General features: G+C 47.9%; 6 protein-coding genes across 6 annotated transcripts; 5 read left to right on the plus strand and 1 right to left on the minus strand.

The window, feature by feature from the left end:
* Positions 1-5,192: 5,192 nt before the first annotated feature.
* On the plus strand, positions 5,193-7,740 carry NUU61_001373 (uncharacterized protein; the record flags this gene model as incomplete). The annotated part of the gene is made up of 5 exons (XM_056651955.1): positions 5,193-5,350; positions 5,415-5,655; positions 5,706-6,536; positions 6,592-7,203; positions 7,276-7,740. The coding sequence occupies 5 exons, from the start codon at positions 5,193-5,195 to the stop codon at positions 7,738-7,740; spliced, it is 2,307 nt and encodes a 768-aa protein (XP_056515222.1).
* A 6,205-nt stretch (positions 7,741-13,945) lies between these two features.
* On the minus strand, positions 13,946-14,833 carry NUU61_001374 (ankyrin repeat domain-containing protein; the record flags this gene model as incomplete). The annotated part of the gene is made up of 1 exon (XM_056651956.1): positions 13,946-14,833. One exon carries the CDS (start codon positions 14,831-14,833, stop codon positions 13,946-13,948), a length of 888 nt encoding a protein of 295 aa, XP_056515223.1.
* A 1,443-nt stretch (positions 14,834-16,276) lies between these two features.
* On the plus strand, positions 16,277-17,427 carry NUU61_001375 (uncharacterized protein; the record flags this gene model as incomplete). The annotated part of the gene is given in 4 exon segments (XM_056651957.1): positions 16,277-16,331; positions 16,342-16,418; positions 16,700-16,837; positions 16,861-17,427. The coding sequence occupies 4 exon segments, from the start codon at positions 16,277-16,279 to the stop codon at positions 17,425-17,427; spliced, it is 837 nt and encodes a 278-aa protein (XP_056515224.1).
* A 65-nt stretch (positions 17,428-17,492) lies between these two features.
* Positions 17,493-18,460, plus strand: NUU61_001376 (uncharacterized protein; the record flags this gene model as incomplete). The annotated part of the gene is made up of 3 exons (XM_056651958.1): positions 17,493-17,534; positions 17,573-18,094; positions 18,119-18,460. The coding sequence occupies 3 exons, from the start codon at positions 17,493-17,495 to the stop codon at positions 18,458-18,460; spliced, it is 906 nt and encodes a 301-aa protein (XP_056515225.1).
* Positions 18,461-21,275: 2,815 nt separating this feature from the next.
* On the plus strand, positions 21,276-21,631 carry NUU61_001377 (uncharacterized protein; the record flags this gene model as incomplete). The annotated part of the gene is made up of 2 exons (XM_056651959.1): positions 21,276-21,497; positions 21,545-21,631. The coding sequence occupies 2 exons, from the start codon at positions 21,276-21,278 to the stop codon at positions 21,629-21,631; spliced, it is 309 nt and encodes a 102-aa protein (XP_056515226.1).
* A 954-nt stretch (positions 21,632-22,585) lies between these two features.
* On the plus strand, positions 22,586-23,949 carry NUU61_001378 (uncharacterized protein; the record flags this gene model as incomplete). Its single annotated transcript, XM_056651960.1, has 2 exons — positions 22,586-23,143; positions 23,221-23,949. The coding sequence occupies 2 exons, from the start codon at positions 22,586-22,588 to the stop codon at positions 23,947-23,949; spliced, it is 1,287 nt and encodes a 428-aa protein (XP_056515227.1).
* Between the last annotated feature and the right edge of the window lie 757 nt (positions 23,950-24,706).

Raw genomic sequence — 24,706 nt, forward strand, 5'->3', positions numbered from 1 at the left:
CGCTGGACCGACTCACTCCGTTCTGGCGTACTAACGAGCCACCGTATCCTCCGTTCGTAGAGGCTATGGCTGCGCTAGAGTCTCGGCCGAGTTTGTCGTTAGGGGCGTCGTAACGTGATATGCCTTCCTGGGGAGATTTCGGGTTTCTCGAGTTCACCTCCGTTCGTCATCCTGATAACGCGCTCTGTTGGCTAGTATGAGCCAGCGTCGCCGTCCGAATCTCTTCTCGTGCCGCGATACCTCAGGTACAGCTAGAGTGGAGCTGTGTGTCAGGAGTAAACACCATGATTGGCCTGTGAACTGTGGTCCGAGCTAGTCGTCTCGTTCGATTGGTTTGCTTTCGCGAATTAATTCGATGGAAACGCGCAGATAGGTGGCAGGCTGCGCCCGTATATACAGCTTTCGCAAATACGATCATGTCAGCATTACCTAGCCTGGAAATACGCTTCAGGTGCTCTGCGACCCACTTCGCCGGTTCGATTGCCTTTATACGATCGAACGATTTCTAACAACTTCGAGAAACTTTTCATGTTGGAATGTAGGCTGTCCATCTACTAAGGATTCCGATGGAAGAAAGTAGAGAAATAGGATCCTCGCCGGCAGAAGCCTGCGTCGTCCTTCGGCAAGTAGCCGTTAGGATGGCATTAGTTATATGCGGCCACCCCAACTGCGTTCAGTCGCGAGGTCTGTCCGGGCAAGAGGCCAGCCAAGTGCATGGGCAGAGCGAGACCGTCGTACCGGCCGAACGAATGACAGATGAATTGAATAGAAGGGCTTCGAATATGGACACGATGAAATCGCATGGCGAGGCGCGATAGCTGTGTACACCTGGAAAATGAATATAAAAAATAGAAGAAACAAATAAAGGCTATTCCGGGCGAACCTCGGCTCGTCACCTATTATCATCATGTCCATCTGAGGCTAAGAAAATCTTTGAACAGAGGGTCCGTCCGTAATAACGTGTTGGTGGTCACTTGCACCCGTCGGCGTCCACGAGGGTGCTTGTTGAACGGCCAGAGAGGACCCTGCCTATGGAACTGCCCTAGTGTGCTTTATTTGCATAGTAGGATTTGCTTTGTCCAAAAAAAAAGCTTGTATACTCAAGTACAAGGTCACCACAAACCGTGCTCTATAGGGTGCATCGTTGTAGATCACCCTATTTGCATGGTTTCCCTAATATGAAGATCCTGGGTATTGGCTTATCGTATTCGCAAGTAAAGAGTACACTAAAAAATAAGCAGTTGACCTGAGTTTGGTCCCCCTTCTCACGCTGGCAACGAATTAGTTTGCCCCAAGTTGAACCCTTCTCCGAATTGGTAAAACTAGTCGGCTGAGAAAACTAGGATAAAATAACAACCCTGGATTTTGTCGCAGACGCATAGATACTAGAGGCATCCTAACTTAAGCGTTTTCGTTATTTAGGGAGAGCTGACCTGTGTCTCTGCTTTCAACTGGAAATGTCGAGTTAAGTGTCCTCCTCGTGTCAACTGGCCCTATAAGGCAGAGTCATAGTCTGCGACCATTGAGCCGAGGCTGGGAACACAGTAGAGGCAACTGCTATGTATCCTCCGATGTTGCTTAAGGCCCTCTCCGCTCTGAAAGGTGCTGTGGCAATCACGGCATATAAAAAAGGCCACTCATTGGCATGCCCCTTCATGTCTCCATAGGCTTGTGTTGTACTTGAACCAGAGCTTACACCCGGGTTTTGGGCACTTGAAACGTGCCTTCTGGATAGCAGATGGCGTTTTTTAGCTGCACCTTGGGGCTTTCGCGAGAGATCTGGTGGTGTGCCCGATGTATCATCATCTTGTGCCGGGGATCTCTCGTAACACTCTCGCCGGTTGTCGGGGAACTGAATCAATAGAAGGTCGATGTCAGAGTGTGTTCCCGAAGAGCAAACCGAGGCCGAGGGTGTTTGCATGTTAGACTTGTGGGGGCTCTTATAGACGTCCGAGTCGGAGGAATGCGGACACAATGGGGGCTGGTCGACGCCGTGGGTAATGGTAGTGGTTTGTGGTGCTATATCTCAGGGAGCACTAGGGGAAGCTGGGGAGAGCAGAACTCTGAGGAAGGGAGCAGAAGAGAGAGAGAGAGAATCAAATTGTCTGTCTGTAAGGTCTGTAGGAGAGAAGAGAAGCTATCTACTGCCACCTACAGGTGCGCTGCGGGCGGTCAGAGAGGCGGTGGAGAACTGCTGGCAGAACCCCAGTCCCAACACTATATACCCATTCGGTGGGGTTCGTTGAATTAAATCAGATATCGGTAGCGGGCCGGGCATCCCCGTGAGTAGGGGGAGGATTGGGCGGGAGTGGCTTGATTTCGAGATGCTATCAAGCGAATAGCCCGTTGGCTTGAAGGTGTTGCGTTGTACTGGGCGGTTTTGGTTCGGGCCGATTGTATTCTCAGCGGTCCGCCCGTTCAAGTCTCGTCGGTAATTAAGGATGAAAACCTGCTTGGGGACGTCCAGGTCCTCGCGCGCAGAATCTATGCAGCGACTCGATGTCAGGTCCGCCATTGCGCCGCGGAGGTGCGATCTTGTATCTTCGGTTTTTAGGCCGAGAGAATGATAGAGTAGTGAAGCAGGAGGCTCTAGTCTGGAATCAAGGGAGAAGCACCGAATTTCTTTTGGGGGGAGGGGACTAGCCTGCTATATGGCACAAGGCCTCTATTACCCATTCTGGACGTGGCAGGCCGGTAGAGACTCACTAGACACCGGTGTATTAGAAGAGCTATGCATCCAGGCTAATCGCATCGCAAACCTAGTTATCATCCAAGTACACAATCGAGTCGATGTGTAGAGACATTAAGACACGGTCGCAGGTATATTGAACTGACCTCCAAGGCGCGAGGTCGATCAGCAAACATCTGATCAGTCCCGGCCATCCGCCCTAAGATAGCACCCCAGTAGAAAGACTTTTACCTGCTTTACCCTAGCTATAATGAGCATCGGAATGCAGATGGGATTTCCCCAAGTAGACTTGTTTGCGCCTTTAACGATTGACCACTCACCCAGTAGCCACTAGGAACGAGGTTCGGTGGTGCCCCTGAGAGGATCTGCCTGCGCTACCGGTTCTAGACCACACTTAAGGTGTTTCTCTCGGAGATTCATCTTAAACAAGCAAACCGGGCCTTTTGGATCGAACCCTTCCCAAGACACAAGAAATGAAGGTCTTCATGATCACAAATAATATTCTGCCATTTATTAAACTTCGTGAAGTCCTTACTTAGGATCCTAGTCCACAGCTTGGGATAGATCATATCTCGAATCATGAAATACTGGCATTGAATTTGACCAACGTTCCATGACGAGAAATTTTTTTTCTTCTTTGACGAGTTACCGCGATTTACTCCGTATGTAAGGAAGGTGGGCGGTGTCCACGGATGGATGGCGCGGTACTCCGTACTGTTGTGGTGATCATGTGACTGTGTGATTATTTTGACGGGGAGTTGGGACCTTGGGAGAATAAGATCTCTTTCTTTTCCCCTTTCCACTTTGCAGCCAATCTCATCAAGGGTTGATATAAATGGCCAGCCAATAAAACCTGGTCACCCATGGATGGCGACAGGTGATTGGGGCTGCTTTGGCCCCGCAATGTTACCGTTGCCCTCTCCCCCCTTGGCATACCTTGAAATCGCCCCTAGATGCTACCTAAGTACTTGGGTACACACCTGGATGTCCATCTTTGAATCTTCTGAATATTATTTTACCAATTCCACCTGCAACTCGCATAGACGAAGCTCGTGCGAACCAAATTCCGAAACAGCCCACGACTAGAGAGCGTCGCCGTGCTTGTCGAAAAACTGGGCATACCGCTTCATCGGTCGAATCCCACCGGACTTACAGCCCACGAAACAGAAGCCGACCAAGTGAAATAGGCTAGAGGCAGAAAATATCGGTTTGTTCAACACGGGTTCGACTGCCTTCGACCGTATGTCGCCAAGTTCAACCAAAAACAAAACGAATCTACATCTTCGATAGAACTGAACCTGGTTCTCAGCTTGGCGAAGAAAGGACTCACATGGCTGTTACCAGTAATTCTTCGCTCGTTTCGAGGGGCAATATTTTAAGTGAGAATAGAGAATCGCTCATGGCTATTGATTGTATCGCTGCTGATGGCTTCGTTCTCGTTTCATTTTTCAGGTACCTCTTACACCTCCATCGTCTTATCAAAAAAACTGCGTCGAAAAGTGCCAAAAAAGGTTACTGTGGATAGACGAGTATGGTTTCTATCTCACGTATAAATTTCTCGAATCCTATTAAGAATATTCGAATTTTCCGGTCTGCTTTATCCGATATATAATCCACTTGTGCCAGCCCCCTAAAGGAAAGTATTTTTAGTACGAATCCTACTTTCAAGCCAATTCAACGAGTTCGCGCGATGGAGAATCTCACAATTCGACGCGATGCCTTGACGCAGCGTACGATTCGCAGTGCTCTCGCCAACCGTGACATTTATCTATTCAATCCTAAGAATGCTCTACGGCCACTTCGCGAAGCCATTCTTGCCGTTGCCTTAAATATTCGGTGGAAATACTCCTCTACCCCTTTCAAGCTCTATAATCTCGCTGCCACAGTCGAATCGTGGTGTTCGTCGAAGTATCCATAAGTCAAGATCCAAACACAACAGAGCCCGCAGCTCGGCGAGGGTTGTATTTTGAGGCTGAAATTGAAGCTACTGAACTTGCAGCACAAACCCAGTCCGATTTAGCGCAGCATCTGCGCCGAATTCAACCCCCGAGAACTGGCAGATCTTGCAGACAGCTTTCAAAAAATGAAGCATGTATACGCAAGAGCTGCAAACCGTCTATTTGCGGACCACAGTAAGCGAGAGAGGCGGCAGGAGAAGCGGATAGACATAGAGCATAATTGGCACCAGTCAGAACCGAGTCGTGTCATTTACCTCACCTCTGGCGTGAGAATCCCGGCATCATTGATTCTGAGTGCTCTCTGCCTCCGTTTCATACTTCTCACTTAGTACCTCTCCACCCCATCCGGATTCAACGCTATCTCTCCTGCCCCGACCATCACCATCTGCAGAGAGACCTCCCCAGCGCTACAGAACTCACTCAACCCCAACCCCCTCATCATGAGTACCTCACGAAGTGGCCATCCTGGCGAGACAAGGTAAAGAGCACCGAACCTGAAAGAAGGGCAGTCACTAATCCAGACCATCAGTCTGCCGAACCAAGACATGACTGGCGACACCCGTGACGCGCCAATCATCATCGACACCACCGACGATGCCGGCGATGACTCGGACGAGGATGACAGCGAGGATCTAGATAATGACGGGGCACACGATTTTGTACAGACATTGCTCGCGCAGGCGGGACAGGCGAAAAACACGCGGTACGTTGATTTGGACGCCTCGAGAACCAAACAAAGGCATGACTGACTTTTGTGTGGCCGCCAGTCTCGATGAGGTGACTGCCAACTTTGAGCTTGATCGGCTCAACGACCCCGAGTTATGGCGGATGTGCCAGCGTTTCTATAAGCTCCGCGGCATGGAGGGCCAGACCCCTAGTCGGGAGATTGAAATCGATGGCCTCAATATCTCTCTCAAGCCGCACCAGGCATTCGCTGCGTTCTACATGCTTCGGTCGGAGAGAAGGCGTCATGGGGGGTTCCTTGCAGATGAAATGGGTCTGGGAAAGGTAAGCTGCAGCCCAAAGAGTCGAGTGCCCTAGCTCTGACTATGATATAGACCATTACTACGCTTGCCGTCTGCGTCCTCTCCCGGTGGCTCACTATCGCCCACGAGGCGGTGGCTCGATACCGCGAGGATCCCGCTGGAGGCCATCCCCCTCACCTACCGGAAGGAACCCTTTCCAGTGACCCAGCCGATTGCCCGAGTGCCCACCTCCTCCCCATCTGTTGTCCGTGTATCGAGATGGGGCCCTCGATTGCAATAAAGCCGCTCGCGTGGCCGACCCTGATCTTGGTGCCCGCACAGCTCCTCCGGAACTGGGGGCAGGAGTGGAACAAGGTGGTGAACACAGGTCACCCTCGCCTGCAGATGACCCTTCTTGTTGGCCACCGCGACAATCGGGCATTGCAACGGTCCGACGTTCGGTCTTGGGAGACATTGGCGCAGAACAATCCCAGCCACCATAGCCTCCGCTTTGCGCGTGCCCGTGAGTTAGCTGGCGCATTGGCGTGGCAGAAGTTGTTGGGGACAGGGGACCGTCAGCTCTGCCCAAGGGACCAGGAGCTCATCCAGGAGTGGATGGACGCAAAGGATCGGCGGTTCCCCCGCGAGCGATCCCAGTTATGGACGGGGAATTGGGGCAAGGATTGCCTCGTGGTCCTTACCACTCCTCAGTCGTATGGCACCCAGGTCGCCGACGCCCTGAATTGCGAAGCCACGGTGGAGGACGCATCCGATAGAAGTAATGCGACGGGATCGGTGTGCGGTGCCCTCTGGGGACGTGCCTTTCGGGATGAGTGCCACCAGGAGCGCAATGAAGCCAAAACATACGAGGTCCTTAAGGGCTTCCGAGGGGGGGACCCGGTTGTGGTTTCTGTCCGGGACGCCGTTTGAAATCTCACCCGCTGACCTCGCCCGATACGTCGACTGCCTCTGGGACCAGGCGTGGAAGGACATCCCCGAGCTCGCGCGCTGCTCGCGCGCTGACTTTGAAGAACTGGGACGGCAATTTATCTCCGCGCGCGACCACAGGCGCACCGCTATGGTCGTGTCGGAATTCCGGCGGCGGCTCCAGGCGCTGGGCTTTATTCGGCGCACCGTCAGTTCCAAATGGTTTGGCAGTGACCTCCTTACCCTTCCCGAGGCCGAGAGGCAGGACATCGCCTGCGCCCTCGACCCAGCCATGCGCCGCGCCTTCCGAATGGAGCTCGAGCAAGAGTACAGGCAGACCCAGACACGCACCGTCGGCAAGGCCACAAATATCCTCCATCGACTCCGGCTGTTCACCACATTCCCCGCGCTAGCGCAAGTGTCGCGGCAAGAGCACCTCCCGCTGACCCTGGATGATATTAACCAGCAGCCCTGGGCCCACAATCAAGGGGGATCGTTCCGTACTTCCCCGTTCCAGCAACACCTCCGGTCCATTCTCAAGGGATCCGCCAAGTTTAAGCAGCTCTGCTCCCTAGTCCAAGGGCTCCAGCGGGATTCCAATGGTGAACACGCGAAGATACTGGTCATGTCCGAGTTTCCTGTCGCCGCTATCATCACGTACCTGGTAAGCCGTCGCCCCACAAGCCGGGAATTTTTGGATGTAGTTCACTGACTGATAGTGATCGATGTATTCTAGGGCCTCGCCGAGGCGTTTCCGGAGAAGCACCCTGTCCTTCTTCTGTCGGGCCAGCCCCAGAGGAATCAGCGATACATTGATGCGTTTAATGAGATGAACACCGGGTCCGAGCGGTTCGTGGAAAACGCTCGCGGGCAGTTCGATCGGGTGACAAGCCCTGGTGTTTTGGTCAGCACAACCCGTGTACTTGGCCTGGGTTTTACCTGTGTTCGCGCCTTCCATGCCGTCCTCCTCGAGCCTAGCCTCCTCAAGTCCACCGAGGAGCAAGCATTTGGACGGATTCGCCGAATTGGTCAGATGAATCGTCGTGTCTATCAGGTCCGGCTGTTGACCAAAGACTCCGAGGTCGAAGGGCAGATTGTTCAGCGGCAAGCCACTCGTCAAGAGCTCCAGTCCAGCCATGCAATGCCAGGCCAAACATCGAGCTCGGAGAAACAAGAGCTGGGCGACAGCGGCCAAGAGTGAGGCACCAAAAGAAAGCCAAACGCTTGGGCGCAGCGACCCTCCGGTCTGCGCCTAGATTGCCGCTCTGGGGTTGCGATTTGACGATGTTCAATGCTAGCTTGGTGGGCAGGATGTGTACCTGAGTAACAACTACTGTTGGCCACGGTGCTCGTTGCCCGTCCTGTATCTTTTCTGTCTAGGAAAAAAAAAAACTCCCTGTAGATAATATGAGGATCAAGTCGTCGAAACTGGCAATGTGGATGTTCGATACTTTGAAATGATACTTGGATCAAAGCCTAGCATAGCGAGATATCGGATATCTGTAGATATACTATAGTAAGGTAGACACTCTACGGGTGTCAGCACCAAACCGAGAGTGTCACCTATCGATGGCCCAATTTTCATCAATGGTCTCGTTCTTCACTTCCAATTTTAAAATATATGCCAACGATGCCAGGATCCACAAGTTCCACCAGAATCATATAATCAAGGCCTACGAAACAGCTCGATTCTCTATAATTTCTACTTATAATCCGTGTGGTTGTGGAATTGCGAATCTAATTTTGAAGTGAAATACGACCGGAGACGCGCTACTCCACGTGTCGGAGAACTGCGCGTCTGGCTCTGAGGGCAACTATTATCTCGGACTATACGATTCTCTTCTCCCGATCACCATCGAATCACCACAAATTCGCAAGATCATACGACCGATGAAATCGCTGTCAATTAGCTTCAGCACACAGCAAGTCAACCAAGCCCTACAGTCGAAAGCTGGCCAAGATATTGCAGCTTCGACCGGCCAATCCTGCCAAGCGGCGACATCGTCGTCCAAGTTGAACGGCTGGAGCATATCAAACGCCTCGTCAAAACCGCACGAAACTCCTTCTCTTCGAGGTGCTGGCGCCACGCCTTCGGCGAAAATACCAGATTGAGAGGACCAAGCCAGGCGGTTCTCGTACACGCAGCCACTCCTACCTTCGACCCGTTAAAGATAGAGCAGGCCCGCCTCTTCTGAGCAGACAATGTCAAGCAGCTGCCGGTCATCGCGTCGATCACCCTTCTTGGTTGGTTAATGACGAGGCAAAGAAAGCAGAAAACGCAGCCCCAAACCGCCAAGCTCATCGTCGCATTAGCGATGCCCACAGTGCCAACCAAGCGACTATGCGACACTTGACTCGGTATGGAAGAAGCCGCAATTGCTAATCCTACCATGGCAGCCACAGCATGATGGTCTACGGTATTCTCCACAGATGCCGCTCCTGGTGGACCATGGAGAAAGCAAAGGACTTTTTTCGGTCATCCTTCATCCTTGGTGTGTTTCGCTATTAAATCCCCCTTTTATTGCAAAGCCCACGCTTGATTACAAAGTTAAATCTAGCTGGGTAGATTTGGAAATAAATAATCCACAAACCTATATCGATGGGATCCCTCGAAACTGCACCGCAGCAGCGCTTATCATGAAGATCGATCTCGCGACCTTTTTTGCCCTCTTCCTTGGCCACTTTGTGGGGGCCTCGAAGAAGGTGCTATATCAGATTCGTAGTATTTCGAAAACGATCTCACAGACTCGTGAGTCCCTATCTATACATTATCTGGACAGAGTTGATCGTCAATTTGACATTTTCTATCATCACATTTCTCTACCTTAGTAATGAGATCCCAAATAGGTGGGTCCCCCTCCCCTATTTTTCCTTTTCTTTTAATATTGCAATCTCTTCTTTAATATTGAGATATCAACTACGTGTGTGTTTATTGTCTCGGGTTCTTGTTCGGCACTGCTATCGCCCACTTTCCACTACCCACGTTTGCCAGGACTAACGAAGAGGTGATACCAGTGTTACTATAGTCCATTCGACAAATTATTGCCAACCGGGTCGCTTTGATCATGACCTCCCAGCGCCAGGCTCGAATACGTAAATGGGCTCTCGACTCATCAGCGGTGGACTGACTAAGTACTGGCGTCTGTACAACTTCAATGCGGGCATCGTCGTCATATCCACGTGTATGGACGTGTTGCTTCTTGGTTTATGGTGCGAGAATCGTCCCCAGAGCCTCCTTGGTTTTCTTTTTCGTTTCTCTTTGACTGAGACTATATATTCTTGGTGGCATCGCTAGCTATATCCAATTCGCTCCTGTCGCATAAATTATCAAGCTGGATGTCGAGCTCACCATGGCCGTTCCGGATGCCACCTCGGGTTTTGCCTGAGCCTCCGGATGAGATCTCTTAATTGATTGAATCAGAATAGACAAGACACAATGGAGAGCATACCCCAGGGCAGACGGTCAGTACACCCAGATGCACGTTGGCGACTGTAGGGGTTGTAACGATAGCGCCAGAAGCAAAACCTCGCCCCACCAAGCAATCGATTGGTGCAGATATCTTCTTCACCGTGAGGGCGCAGAAAAAGACTTTATGGAACGTTATCTGCATACACCTGTCTAGTGTATATCATTTTGGGACTTGTTCTGTGGTGGCATCTCCCAGCAAAAGCGATATTGCTTCTTCGTCATCGAGGTTCTTCTAAAGCGGGCCCATTTTCCCAATTGGATTTCAATGCAAAAATGATTTTCCAAAAAAATTCTGTATATGAGCCATTAATATATAAGCCTCTCCTTTCCCTAATCATTCCACATCACGAACCCTTCTGCCTTTCGGTATATATTTCCAATCATTGAAGAATTGGTGAGAAAGTGCGTTGGAAGACCGACGAAAAGAACTAATAAACAGGGCTGTCGATGTTGCCTTTGGGATGCCTGCTCAGATCATTATATGCCAGCATTACTGGCACAATGTCTCTACTACACAGACGCGGTGTCCATTTTGCGACAAGCGCCCGCATAGCCCTACTGTCACCTTACCAACTTCACCAACCAAATAGGTCTCCTTTTGAGTCTTTATGCCATGCAACCTCCAATCTTTCTTCTATATAGCCTTAAGATTGCTGAGGGCTCATGTCAGGGCCACTGAAATTTAAAAATTCGCGCCAGATGAAGGATAAATCTCATTCAAATTTACATACACCTCCTTGGTTCAACGGATTTTTCCGGAATGCTTGCCTAGTTCAGCTTGTGTGTCCATATAGCGAACCCATTTATTGATCATGATTCGCTCATTTCCTATTGGATTCATTCTTCCGTACCTAAAAGGCTAACAAGCCAAAGTGCAATAGAGTCGAAAACGTAGAAAACAACCTGATCTGCTAAATAGCGTACTTGAAGTTCCCTGGAGACTCCAGGCTAGTAGAATACTTTTCAGTAAAACATATCTTTAATTCGGCGGCAACCTGACATGGAAAAGTAATTCCAGCAAGAAAGATTCCTTTGGTACCTGATACATTTTTCCAAAATTCCAACACGTGATTGTAGGGCTTCCATGCTATTTGGGTATAGGACAAGGATTCAGGCAAGTTGATGTTTTTCACTGCTCAGTCGTCTCCGGAAATCGCAGTAATCTCGGGACGTCATCAACTCCATCGGCTATTGCAGAGAAATATCCAAGTCACTTGTAAAAAAAGGGGCCTCAAAGAAAAGGAATTGCGGGAAGAATCCCGCATACTCCCAATCTAAGATAGCCCTGATCTTTAATGTGGGCGAGTGCAAAATGACATTAGGCTGAGACAAATCATTGGGGCAGAAGACATACGTCTGGCTATCAGCAGTATGCTGAAACCAGACTTCATTTTTAGTACATTCAACCACGCGGCTAAGAGGAACTACTATTCCGGAGTGTCCGCCAGTTTTGTTTGATTTGATCTCGCGAAGGGCATCTAGGTGTTGGGCGAGTTCGCGCCGCACAACTCCCTTCTAATCGTCCTCGAGCTCAGACATAGAAGAGCCCTCGATGTATTCAGTGACCACGAAATAAGCGCCGTCGAGTTCGAATGCGCCATACACAATTGGAACTGGGTTATTGCTGACGCGACAGATGAACCGTAGGCTCTCAGCTTCATTCTCGAGCCTTTCTCTATTGAGTCGTGGGATGTGGGTTGCTCCCTTTCTGCGTGGTTATGTATTCGCTGGGCCGTAAAGTTCGTTTGCTGAAACAGTCGCCTCTGCGATAGTAGGCACTCTCAGCAATTGCCACACTCCAGTCGTCACCGATGGGGTGAATGCATCCTGAGACAATGATTGATTCGGTTGGTTGAGGTCAGACATCTCATGGATTCTGGAAGGTCGTGCGATTGGGGTAATTAAGAAAGTCCAGCGTGCAAGACCAGCGTGGGATTGGTGCCCAAAGAGAATGGACTTTAAATTGGTCAAAAGAACAGCCAAAAGAAGGACAATGTCAAGGGTTGCCACATCGTGGGAAACAAGTGAAGCAGATGTTTTGGGCTTCTTTTTCTTTCCGATGTACTGACTTAATGCCATTAGTTTGGGGATTACAGAGCGTGGATGTGTTACTCGGTTCATTATTGAGGATCTATATCGCCGTTTTTGTTATCGAACGAAGATGGCATTTTTCAGCATGATGATGCCCCAACCCACACTGCATATATTGTGCGCGAGGCTCTCGAAGAGATGCGAATCGAGGTTATGGATTGGCCGTCTCATTCGCCAGATCTCAATCCAATTGAAAACCTCTGGGCATTGTTAAAGCCAATATTATAAGGTTCGCCCTGATTTAATGTATATGCGGAATCACGACGAAACCAAGGCTATTTTGATAGAAACAGCACAAGAGGCATAGCAGCAGTTGGAATTAAAGCATTTGGAGCATCTCTCAGAGGGTATGCCACATCGTGATGAAGCTATACAGGGTTGGTATACACCTTATTAGGCAAATTCATTATTTTTTTTGACAGGCAGAATATTGTATAATATAGGGGGTGTGGGGCGGGTGTCAAAAGATATGAACTAAAAATGCTGTGGGTCCGACTTGAGGGACGGCTACGAGTTACCAAAAATACCAACCAAAAGGGGTGTGTGTTGGGCAACTCCAGGGTAGGCGAAGTGGGGTCTGTGCTCATACTGGCTTAGTACCTCTCCTACATTCGTCCACCAAGTTTCTACTCATAGTGGTTTTTGTGTATTACAGTACAAGAATTTGATAGCCCTTGCAGTCTCATTCGAACTTTGCCATAAAAGAATGTTGATGGGGCGCGAGATCCAGGTCGGCCGTTCTTCCAGCGAGGTTCTTCATTCGTGTCGTTGAGAATCACCGCAACCTTAATCAATACTCTTGTTTAATTCGGTTCCTCTCAGGTAGGAAGAAAGACTGTCTCCTTGCGCTACCCGTTGTAGTAGTGGTACCAGCGATTTTATCTTGCACGCTTACTCTAACCAAAACAAAGTTTCGGGAAAGCGCGTCTGCTACCAAGTACCCCAGAGGATAGTTCTTCATGAAGAATGTTAATTACAGCCATACGTCATTATTAAATGAACAAGGCAACGACCCATATTAAGTCAAGGGGTGGAATAAATCCCAGTGACACAAAAGGAAACTGTTAGATAGACATCCGAATAAGGCTATTTTAAGAAAAAGCTGGGACATAAAGTCGCGATTCGTTTGACACAAGCATTACGTGACAAGGTACTGGAGCTTCGCTGATAATCCTGAGAGTTGATTGCGGAAACCAAAAACATTGAATACTTATTTGATGACAGGTTGTCTAATATTTGTGCTTCCAAAAATGGTACTTGATACATAATTCCCTAATACCATCATGCGCAAATAGAGGGAAATCGAGCTGTGCATACTGGTGGGTTTCTCTTTGACAGCATCAGTCATACGCGGTGATAGTAGCCTCGGGTTCTGCCGTATGTCTTGTAGGCAAGCACAACTGGCTACTAGAAGGGCGAACTATTGCAAGAAAATGATAAACAATGGTTTTCCCTTAATATTTGGGTAAAATATTCTATCTTTAAGGGTCTCAGCTCGCTGCCGATAGCATAGTTCCTCTTCTTCTCTCATCCGCTTTTTGAATTTGTCTAATCGAGCACATCCCAGCTCCTGCGACTTGTTCTATCCTCGAGTTTCTCACATAGTTTATTTATTTTGCCTGTAGTCTCAGTATTAACTCGGGGACAATGAATTGGTGAGTTACTTCACGAATCGGTGGAATTCCTTGCTTCTGAATACCCTCGATATCTGACAAGACCCTGCCCTCTACGTGGACCTAACCAGGTATCAAGTTCGGCGTGGTTTAAAAGGGATACTGGGAAAGAAAGCTAATGTCTTCGACCTCGACTGTGGGTGTTCATTGATCAAACTAAGTTTCTATCATTCTCAACTTGATATACTTCCCAACAAATCTTCCATATGATCTTGATGGTACTGAGATATCAATTGCAAGGGAGTCTCTTTTTGGGAATTTTCAACCGTGAGATCAGCTCCACTGAGGACTAGTAGTCGTATAATATCACGATTATTCTGTCGAGCCGCCCGGTGGAGAGGTGTGTTGCCATCCTTGTCGGCCTGAGACTCGGCGCCATTTCTCAGCAGCAACCGCACTATGTCCATATTCCCGTTGCTTACGCCAAGATGTAAGGCATTTTCTCCGGAGATGTTTGCTTCCTTGATTCCTGAACCTGGCCTAACCAACTGCGCAACAACTGAGATATGGTCTTCCCGGACTGCGAGAAGAAGGGCAGACCATCCATCTTTATCGGCTAGGAAGGGGTTTGTCCCTTTCTTCAGAAGAAACTTGACCATAGGGTCATTGCCGTCTTCCGCTGCAAAATGGAGAGCAGTTCGGCCGTGATGATTCCGGATATTGACACAAGTGCCCTTATCGACAAGGGATTTAACTATGTCCATTTCTCCCCAGCAAACAGCTGACATAAGGGCAGTTATCCCAGTATCATCTTGGGCACCAAGAAAGGGAGGGTACTTTGAGATAAGCCATTCGGCGATATTCTGGTTCCCTTGGGCTACTGCGACGTGAAGAAGTGAAAGATCTTTATGTCGGACAGAAAGATCAATAAAGGGCTGGCGCGTTAGGGACAGGGACAGGCCATCTTTCCCATCAAGCAAGGCTTTCATGAGCTTGTATCCTTCAAGCTTGGACCGGAGCAGGTCATGATTACTCTTGCTTGTACGACTAAGCGCCATGAGACTTTGTTGGTTCAAATTTGTCGCAATGAGGAGGCGCATCTCATTTGGTAAACGATCCATAGTAGCCCGGGGAAGTGAAAGGCACAGGGCAGGCTAAATTGGGGTGAAAGAGCTCAGCCTTCGGGTCATTGGCCGAAAAGAGGACCGAAGTTTATATTCTGCGCACACTTGATATCACATGACCAACAATAGAATTTTTGTACAGGGGACGTTGTGGGGCCCTAGAAGTGGGATGGATTGCTATATGTGCGTTTACTATACTCTTGCTGACCATGCTGACTACGAAGAGCGAAGACTGCTTGAGTTAAACGCAAGACAATAACATAATAGGCTAGGCCACGCCATCATTAATGTTGTGCGTTTGAAATGGACCAGACTAATTTAGTGGTGTGATCAAAGAGATTAATACTGTAGTGCCTACGACGCCTTTGGTGGAACGAGCTTCAAGAAATGCAGTAATCAGTACCCCGTTATCTAAGCTCTGGGCTCTGGCGATATATTACCTAGGTTTCGTGGGATGGCTGCTTTACGAATATTAATTGATGCCCCGAAGTCGGACCACACGCCTACTACCATTAGGTATATACAGATGTGGTTTCTGAAGCAAATAATGTTCTTGAAGTGTTTGTTCAAGTCTCGTTTTATGGTTGTTGTCTACCTACTGATGGCTTGTATACTAATGTTTGGAAGTCTACCCATCGAAATAGCTTTTTACCAGTAGCACAAACCGCATTAATCGTTTATTGATGATAGCTATTGTAAGAGTAAAACACTTAGGTTACTTGATCCGAGGAGTTGAAGTAGACACTAACCACGAGATACCGAATTCTATACGTAGTTCGAGATTCTCAAAGTTGACTACGTTTTATCGAATAAGCGTCCACTATGGTCGGACTCAATACGGGTAGCAATTTCAAATTTATTATTAGCAATTTTGGCTATTGTATTTAGATGACACAGAGGGGATATATTTGGCTTGATCGATATGATGCTGAATTGTACTAGCTAAGAGTCCGAACATTGATACAAGCATGCAAGGCGGGCGTCGTCATCAATACAAGAAGAGGCCATCTTCGTAGACGTGGGAGGCGGCACCTAAGTAGGAGAAAAGATATTCCCTATCCGATGATAACAACTTGCATCACATGGGGCCCTGTTGCTGATATCGGGTCAACCATTCTTTAATACTTTTCTTACCAACCAATATCTGCCCTTCTGCCGATTCTCCTATGCATTTAATAGGTTAAACAACGTTGCACCTGTGGCTAAACATGCTGGATCTTCCACGACAATCACAACTATCCTGGCACCAAGAACGACTTCGCGAAGAGCTTCAGGAACGCCGACTTGCACAAATTAGGCCAAACTAAGCGAGACTTCTGATGTTCTCTTCTCAGTCATACGGGCCCAGCGCGATGGTTTTGTGTTTCGGCCATTAGTTCTTCTCTCTGGCCTCGATGTCGCTCCCGTTTATTTATACATGCTGGCACAGTACACTTCGCGATGGTGCTTTTTCAAAACGACTGCATTGATCTGCAATTCGCCTCACTGAAGCTCCGTATGTGAAGTGGTCAACCCAAGCAAGGATCGGACAGTCGCTGAAGTGGCTCGCCGTCACAAAATCGCTCAAAAGACATTGCAGCGAGTAAGCCGCTTTCTCCGACGAGTCTGGCCCATTTTCCTTAGCCCGCGATATACGTCCTGCGGAGTGAAGAAAATATTTCTTGTGGCACAATTGCTGGCCTTGAACCCGAGCCCACGACGATCTATTACTGCTAATTCGCCCTATCTACTTATTGATTTTGATTTTTTTTTTCAATTCGTCTCGCTTTTTTTTTTTCACCTTTTGATACCTATATGACCTTTTTTGTTTTTTTCTATCAGTCTATTTCTCATCCCACCTTTGTTATACACCGCTAGTTCTAGCGGCTGTTCTGGAGCAAAGCCTCAGTCGTGATGAATTCACATTTTACGATGGCAGCCAAGTCATTGCAGACGTGGCGCCTAGGGGACTTGAAGCATTTCAGAAATTGGATGACAAATAGAAGACCTATCTTCGCGAACGTGTCATCGGCAAGATCGAGTAGGAAAGCTCTCCCTGTCGGAAGACTGCCATTGTTGCCGGGCACGCTATGCTCTGGGCTATGGATGACGCAAATGGTGAATGGATCTGCACACCAGCTGATCTAAAAGCCTACACACATATTCTGTATTTGAATATTCCACCCGAAATAATTGGGGAATATCGGATGAATGATCAGAGAAAAACCCGCCCGGTCGTATCCATCGCCCACCTGGAAACATGGCAACACACCGAGAAGACTCAACTACGTCGTCTTTGCCGATCCCACGATATAATTTTCAGCACGATTTCTCCTTCCCAGGATGTATTGGGCGACATCATCCATCTTCTTCTAGACTTCCATCGTCATACGGAAGACCGGAATACCAAATTGGCCGAGCAGCAGATGGACAAGATTATAACTGCTGGTTCTGAGGCGCCAGAGACCGTGTTGGTCTTTGACGCCTACAAAACATTAGCATCGCAAGACAGTGGTGAATTGTTCTGGAAACAGGTGCCCCCACCGTCTGTTGGGAAAGGCGAAAGTTCCCCATTGAAAAAGTTGTTCAGCAGTCCTTTGCAATATTCATAAACTGCTTTTCGCCAAGCCACCATTTTTTACGAAGAAGCAATCCATGACGCCAAGGCATATGAGATATGTTGCGAAAAGGTAGCATCCATGATCGAAATGCATCCCGAGTTATTGCATGCATCTCTTGCGTTTAATAACAGGTTAGATACATGTTCGCGCCCTTGTGCTTACCGATGGGCTACGTGGGGTCTGGGAAAAGGTCAAAGTGCTTAGCGGGGGACGGCTGTCAGTTGGCCTTATTATGACTCCATATCTGAAAGCCACATTAGGAATAGGTCTGCGCGACCGTTGCAACTGTTATGTTTGGGCATTTAGGGATAGTCCATTGGATCTGGGTATGCCGAAGGCTGCAAACGAAGCTGTTGTCGTCACGGGCGAAGAGTCAACAAGAATTATCAGCATGGACGACGCTCTGGCAAAAAGTATCGGAACAGACGGGGTCCGGCCATGTCAGGTTGTTCTTCCCTCCCATGTAACCCCTCGCCTTGACGTATCTCGGCTACTTTTGATCTACTTGGCTGATCGGTTCTTGTTCGATTCCATTTTTGTCCGACGTAAAAACCTTCATGTTGCCCATACCACCGACCACTATGCAGCCAAATTGCTAATGATGCCAATGCGTGACGCGACTATTTCTGGCCCCGCACTACGAGATGCTCATCGCCGAGTTGGATGGTATCTTGCAACATAGTTATGCCCTTATATTCTGGGGGTTGAGACATGCCCAATTGATCATGTCCAAGGTCATCGGACGGATGGTTACCGGATCTCTCATGAAAAGGAAATTTTGATCCTACCCCTGATGCGTAGTGGTGAACCGATGGCTCTTCGCGTTAATGATGCCATGCCCCTTGCCATGCTGCTTCACGCGACAAATCCAAGTGATATTCAACCCAAGCACATTTTCAATTGCAATACGACTTTGCTCGTGGATTCGGTGGTGAGCAGTGGCAAACTAATACTGCATTTTGTGCGCCATATTCGACACATCTATGCCATTATTCGCATCGTTGTAATTACAGGTGTAATCTAAGAAAGATCTGTTTCTACGAGCAGGATTTCTCAGGAGCTCTGCCGCTTTCGACATCTGTCTTTTATCGAATAACCAATTCACTAGGAGAGGAAACACGGATACTAGCAATAGGTCAAGAATTACTAACTTAACCGAGCTTGAAGGGTCCTGATGTGTTGGCGAATACATTTTTTGCACGGCAGGTAGCTGCTGCAGTGAAAAGACCACGATTATATCTGTTCACTAGAGAAGACGGACGCGTTGAAATGACACCTCAGGTATGTAGTTTTTAAACACATAGCATGCCCTTGTATCAGAGGAAATCATAGCATCGCCAAGTGAAAACATTTCTGAGTATTTCTGTTTCTTCGGATTTGGAAGGAAGTCGTGGCATGAAACCTACGAGCTAAACTAGACAAAATATGGTTGAATGTATGGCTTATTTAAGTGGCTCACATCCTGCGACACGATCAATGACAATGCACTTTAAACCGTGCAAGCTTTGACATGACAACGGGTTTTCTGAGCTCGAATAGAAATACTGAAGTATAGCACCGGCTCTGGATCGGTCATACACTTTATGAGTCTACTGTCTCCATAGCATTCAATATAAGGAATAAGTAAAAATAAAGTATTAACCGAATTTGTAGCACCGTGCGCAAGAGACACACACCAATTGGGATAACCAAGTGTCGACATCAGGCGATTGCGATTTCTTCGCCCCACTACCCGCCCGGCATTCCGATTCGTAGCGGCACAGTCACCCCTCACAGAGCTCAAGCCGCCTTCCAGCTGCTTACGTTGTCAGCTAATCATTAGACGCCTTCTTCAGGTGGCACAGTCACTCTCCAGTAGTGAGAAATTTCATGGAAATCATGGTCATTGACCATCACATAGCTTGCGATCGCTGCTTGTGTGATTTATGTGCATGAATACGGGGTCCATATTTGTCACCGCTATTGTAAGCCAATGAAGCACTATGCCCTAGGACTTCTTACAATGCTGGTCCTAATAAGAGGCGCAAATCTGGACATGAGTTACCTCGTGGTCTTGGGTGGGTTGCTCTTAGCAGTGCGCTTCTCACTCTTCATAATGCCTTACCTCTCCCATGTATTGTGAGCATTGCCCAGGTTGAGTCGAGGGTGAGGATAGTCCTGCGGTCTGGCTCCTGGATTAGGTATACTTCCGGACAGGCGGAGAGGGGCTTTGTCGTGGTCTTCATGTTTTAGTTCATAAGCTGTTGCTTCTCAATCCACTGATCATGCCGCACCTGCGCGAATATATGGTCGAGCCTTTCGTGGGCTGCACTCGTACGCGCTCACGATCTCCCCACCGAGCCCGACCTCAACAGTGGCATGGGTCTCCTTTGTTCGGTCTTCGGGACATACTTCATTTACAAAGTCAAATCAGTTTGCTTAAAGAGATTGCTTGATTTACGCCATATCGGGTCCAACAGGTTCTCCTTTTATCTATAATTGGGATCTACGGCAGATGGCGCAGCTACAGTGCAGCTGGCGTAGTTACGACGCAGCTCGCGGCGCTACCAGAGTTCGAAGTGCCACAGCAAGCCTGCGATAATGGGACGAGCGAATTTTTATTTAATAGGAAGAGGCTCCTGAGTGAGATTTCCCCAGTAACATGCCAGAACAACCATGGCTGGGAATTGGTGGACGATTGAAGAGACAATTATTGCCCTCCATCTTGCTATGAGAGGGTACCGGGACTATCAAATCGCAAGTATCTTGACCCGTCATCAAGCGATGATACGAGGGATTTTCCTGGGGTCTTACCTGCAAGTCTCCGTACAACCACCAGAATGCACACGTACACCTGCAGCAGTTTGTGGGAGGTTAAAACTCGTTCAGGATCAAAGACCTACTCTCCGAGGCGCCCAACGTGGTGGCTGGAACCCAGAAGGCATTCAACAGTATATTTCTGAATTCCAGTACGATGAACGAATTGTTGATACCGTGCTACGTTCTATCGTCTCTGGGAATCATTGGTAATGTCTAACTAAATATGCTACCTAGCTTAGTAGGCTAACAAAAGCTAGATCAATAATTCATATCCTCGATCATAGTCTGGAATATGGCCCACGACGCGATGGGAGAAGACAATGAAGATCTTTTATCGGTGAGTTGGTTCCGACTTGAGTCTTGGTTAAAGACGATTGTGTCCTAACGAGTACAAACTAGGGTGGGGTATATACTTGAAGAATCGTGTATGTACAAGCCAACTGGTATAGGATTTGATCGATATATAGGTCTTCTCAAATATATCGTATTTCCTTCCTGTCTTGGACATTCTTGTTCACTAAAAATTCAAGGGGAATAGAACAGATATGATAAAATATTGGATTTGCAGAACTCTTTTTTGAAGCTCTTTCTATATTAGCACTATAATAATAGTTCTGTTGCACATAAGGCGGTTAATATATCTCTATCATTAATATCAAAAAGAACCAAATCTTTGTTGTTGAGATAGACAATCATATTTACTAATTTGGGGTGATCAGCTCGCTTGTGGATTACGTTATACGAATCAGCGATGTCAACCCCTCTGGAAGCCCCGTTAATCCAAAAATGGCCTGAAGTGGGGTTCGTGGGCGAGTCATTGGCCACAACATGCGAACACCACGGCTTCCCTTCTATTGCGAAAGAGAATTATCGTCTTCTGTCTGTCCAGAAACTGAAACTTCTCCTTCGCGTATTTCTTGCATTTGTATTTATTTAGCTCTTTCAACGGGCATATCTTATAATTGCGTTCATTTTCTATGCATTTTGCCTAAGGCTACTGTACATTCATTCATAACAATTCCTTAAAGTAGCTACTCGCAATGGCTGCTAGAAACTCCATCGACTCCAATTACACCGCAAAGAGAAAATTGATACGCCAAAAACAATGCCGTCGTAAGACAAACCTGATGAAAAGGGCATACGAATATAGTAAGATGTGTGGCGTGGATGTATGCGTGGGTATTCGCCTCCGGGAAACGGGCCAAGTACATATCCTATGCTCTGACTCTTCTGGGTTTTGGACATTCCTTACTTCCCAATTGGTAATGTCGCGTAATCTCAGCTCTGCGGCATAAGACTAACTTCATAGGGTTCACACTACCCAACCCCAAAGATTATGACGGACCAGGACCTGGAGAAGGCAGTGAAGTCTACAAATTGTGAGGAAACAGATTAAATATTGCTCACCTGTAAATACTCTAATTATATGCCGGTTTTTATTATTAGAGAACATAGAGAGGAAATCATGTTCATATTGTAAGGTTCTTGTAGGTCAATTCTATCTGGATCTGATGAGGTTAAAGCTGCGCTGCAGTCGCACAGGTGTGAATAAGCTTGTAACACCTTTTTGTTTACCCAATGATTGGCTCATGGTCTGGAACCACCGTATGTCTGATACTACTGCATACTGTAGGATTTAATAAACGAACTCTGGACATCTTTTCCTATAAATGCGGTGCCGGGACACCCTGTGGTTTCACAGAATAATTCGATAACAGTTTACGCCTCAGGCACTAAGTACAGCCAACAAAAACCACGGGTGGCAGTAAACGAGGTCAGCCATGGCTTGCTTTTATACTCGGTGAGCATTAGCCAGATAGAGCTCCAAGCCATCGCCTACATACAGGTCGTCCCGAAATTGGTGTCACCACCTACACTCTTTGATTGTTTCTCGAACCTCAACGCCAAGCCTCCCTAGTCTATATTAGGTATAGCCTGGGAATAATAATATTCCTGTATCAGTATCAATACAAGCAGTTACGTTGATTATAATACATGGCTATGTATCGTAACTTCGTTCTCAATTCAAGGCAGCTTGAATGTTCCATGGTGATGCAAACAAGTCAAACGCTAGAGACTGAGAGTGCCTCGAGAACCTGGCCAGGTGTCACTTGCCTCTACCACTCCAATATTGAAGTGACAGTCTAGGGGGCTTACTCGTTACCAGACATTGCCAATAGTGACTTACATAACCTTGCTTACACGCAGAGTACTCATGAACCTGCTTATCAGCATTCTCAGCCTGTCAGCCGCAGTTCTCTTTACTTTGCGTTCTGTGACACCCCCTTGGTAGAAGCTAACACACAATGATGTTGCTAGACTCCTCAGTGGCATCTTCTGCCTTTGGGGGATGACTTACACTCCTTTCAATAATGATGATGCCTACCGACCTGAACTTCCTGATCTCTGGGAACGGACCCCCTCGTATGCCCCCACCCCTGGTTACTTGGACCGCGAATGGACGCCATCAGTAATCTGCCCTTCACCCGATGCCGAGAACATAGTTGGTGAACGTTCAACCTCCTTGCACCAACATCCGCCCGACCAACCGAGTTTTCATGCAGCGGTTGAACATGAAGATGGAAGTGCGTGGGATGAACACTCTCCAGACTGTATTCACTACCAGATCGAGTGGAGGGCTAAATTGAACAATCGAGTTGTGGTGAAGGATACGGAACAAGGCCTGACTCTCCCGCCCAGTTCTTATTGGGAACAGATCAAGGAAGACGCTGGAAGTATTCTACGACGAAAGATAGCCCGCAGCCGACGAGTCAGACTAGATGATACCTCCCTGGTGTTATCTGTAAATGACCGTTCCCAACGTGATCTTACGAAACGCTTCGAAGGCACTCGTATTGATTGGACAGCGGTGGAAAAGCAGCTGCTAGCGTGGGCCATCTGTATCGTCGTGGCAAGAAGCCTAGACTCCAGATATCGATTAACTACATGGATGATAGTGGGCCTCTTCCTTCTAGAACTGATAAGAGAGGAAAATCATCGGTTACCAAGCGGATGCTTGCTGACCGAGACGCTCAGATTGACGCCGAGCAGGTCTCCGGCCAACATTCCGTCTGGCGCGAGGTGTATCGTGTTATGCGATGCCCTGGGCCTCCATGTCACCACGAAGGACAATATTGCTGGCAAGATCCAGAGGGCAAAAGACACTATAGATTGAAGACACACCATCTGAAGGACCTTGTTAAATACGTGGAGCAAGGAGGAGTCCTCGAGACCCATGATGATATACCAGATAGCCTTCGCGAGCAGCTGTATGCTGAGGACAACCAACGACTTGAAAAGCGGAAGAAAACCACGGATAGTTCTACAGTCGCGTCGATGTGTCCTCCGATCAATATCAATGTCCTCCCAGCTGGAACATCTGAACAATTGATGCCTACCCCTGCTAATGACACCACGTCTGCTAAGCCAGGCTGCGCTGAATCAATCATGGTTCATGGTTTGCTTGACGTCGCTGTCGAGAAATATATCGAATGGCAACAGTCACGGGTGAGCAACGAGACTTTCAGGGATAATCTCACCAAAGCACGCGACGTGACTCTCGAAAATTGTCTTGATCTCATGCAGATTTATGAAGATCAAGACCCAGGTTTTTTTGTCAAGCATGGCGTGAAAGTAGGTGCAGCCCGGCGGTTCGTACGCGACATCGGCCTTTGGGTGAAACGATGCGGAGACGTCACTTGCAATGAAAAATAATAGTAATTTAGTCTAGATATGTTGCTGAATAGAGGACAGCCCACACCGGCATACTACATACTACGTTTATCTCTCCGCATGGTTTCGGTGTGTACTTTCATACCATCGGTTTACCACCTGATACACCTACATCCATGTTACATTTGTACGGATGGCTTTGCGGACAACCCACTAAATTAAATAAGCTCCAGTTTTCATATTCTAAACACACGGAGCTTGTGTCGGCCCGAATTTGATCTTGGTATGAGTCATCTTATCACGTGCCTCAGTCATCCTTCCTCGCGGTCTTCTCGAGTCAAGACTCCAAGAAACTACTACGATGGCAACGCACCGTCACCAGTCCTCTCTAGAGGGAGTTCTGGATTTCTCAATACCCTTGTCATTAACATCACAACAGCACGAGTCGGCCAGGAACCTTGTGATCGGGCTTGTACGTCAGTATGGCCTCGAAAAAACCGTTCGGAAGGGCTATTAGCCTGCGACACTTATCCAGGCTACCCTCGAACACGTTGCGTCTCCAGATACTTTTTTGACTTTCTTCCTTTCATACATCTACGAGGACCATTGTTTGGAAAAAGGACCTTCCGACATTACTCACACCTTATCATACTTCGACGGTTTCTCTTCATGGGAACCTGAACAAATAAACAACGTCCACGAAGCTCTGGAAAACTTCGCTGAGTATATCGTTGAAAATTTTCTACTACCCCGTGTGTTGCTTCCTCGGTTGTATGACGGTAACTATAATGAGCATATG

This window comes from Penicillium alfredii (genome assembly GCF_028826965.1).
Source record: "Penicillium alfredii strain IBT 34128 chromosome Unknown utg000002l_segment0_segment0, whole genome shotgun sequence".
In the NCBI taxonomy this organism is placed as follows: Eukaryota; Fungi; Ascomycota; class Eurotiomycetes; order Eurotiales; family Aspergillaceae; genus Penicillium; species Penicillium alfredii.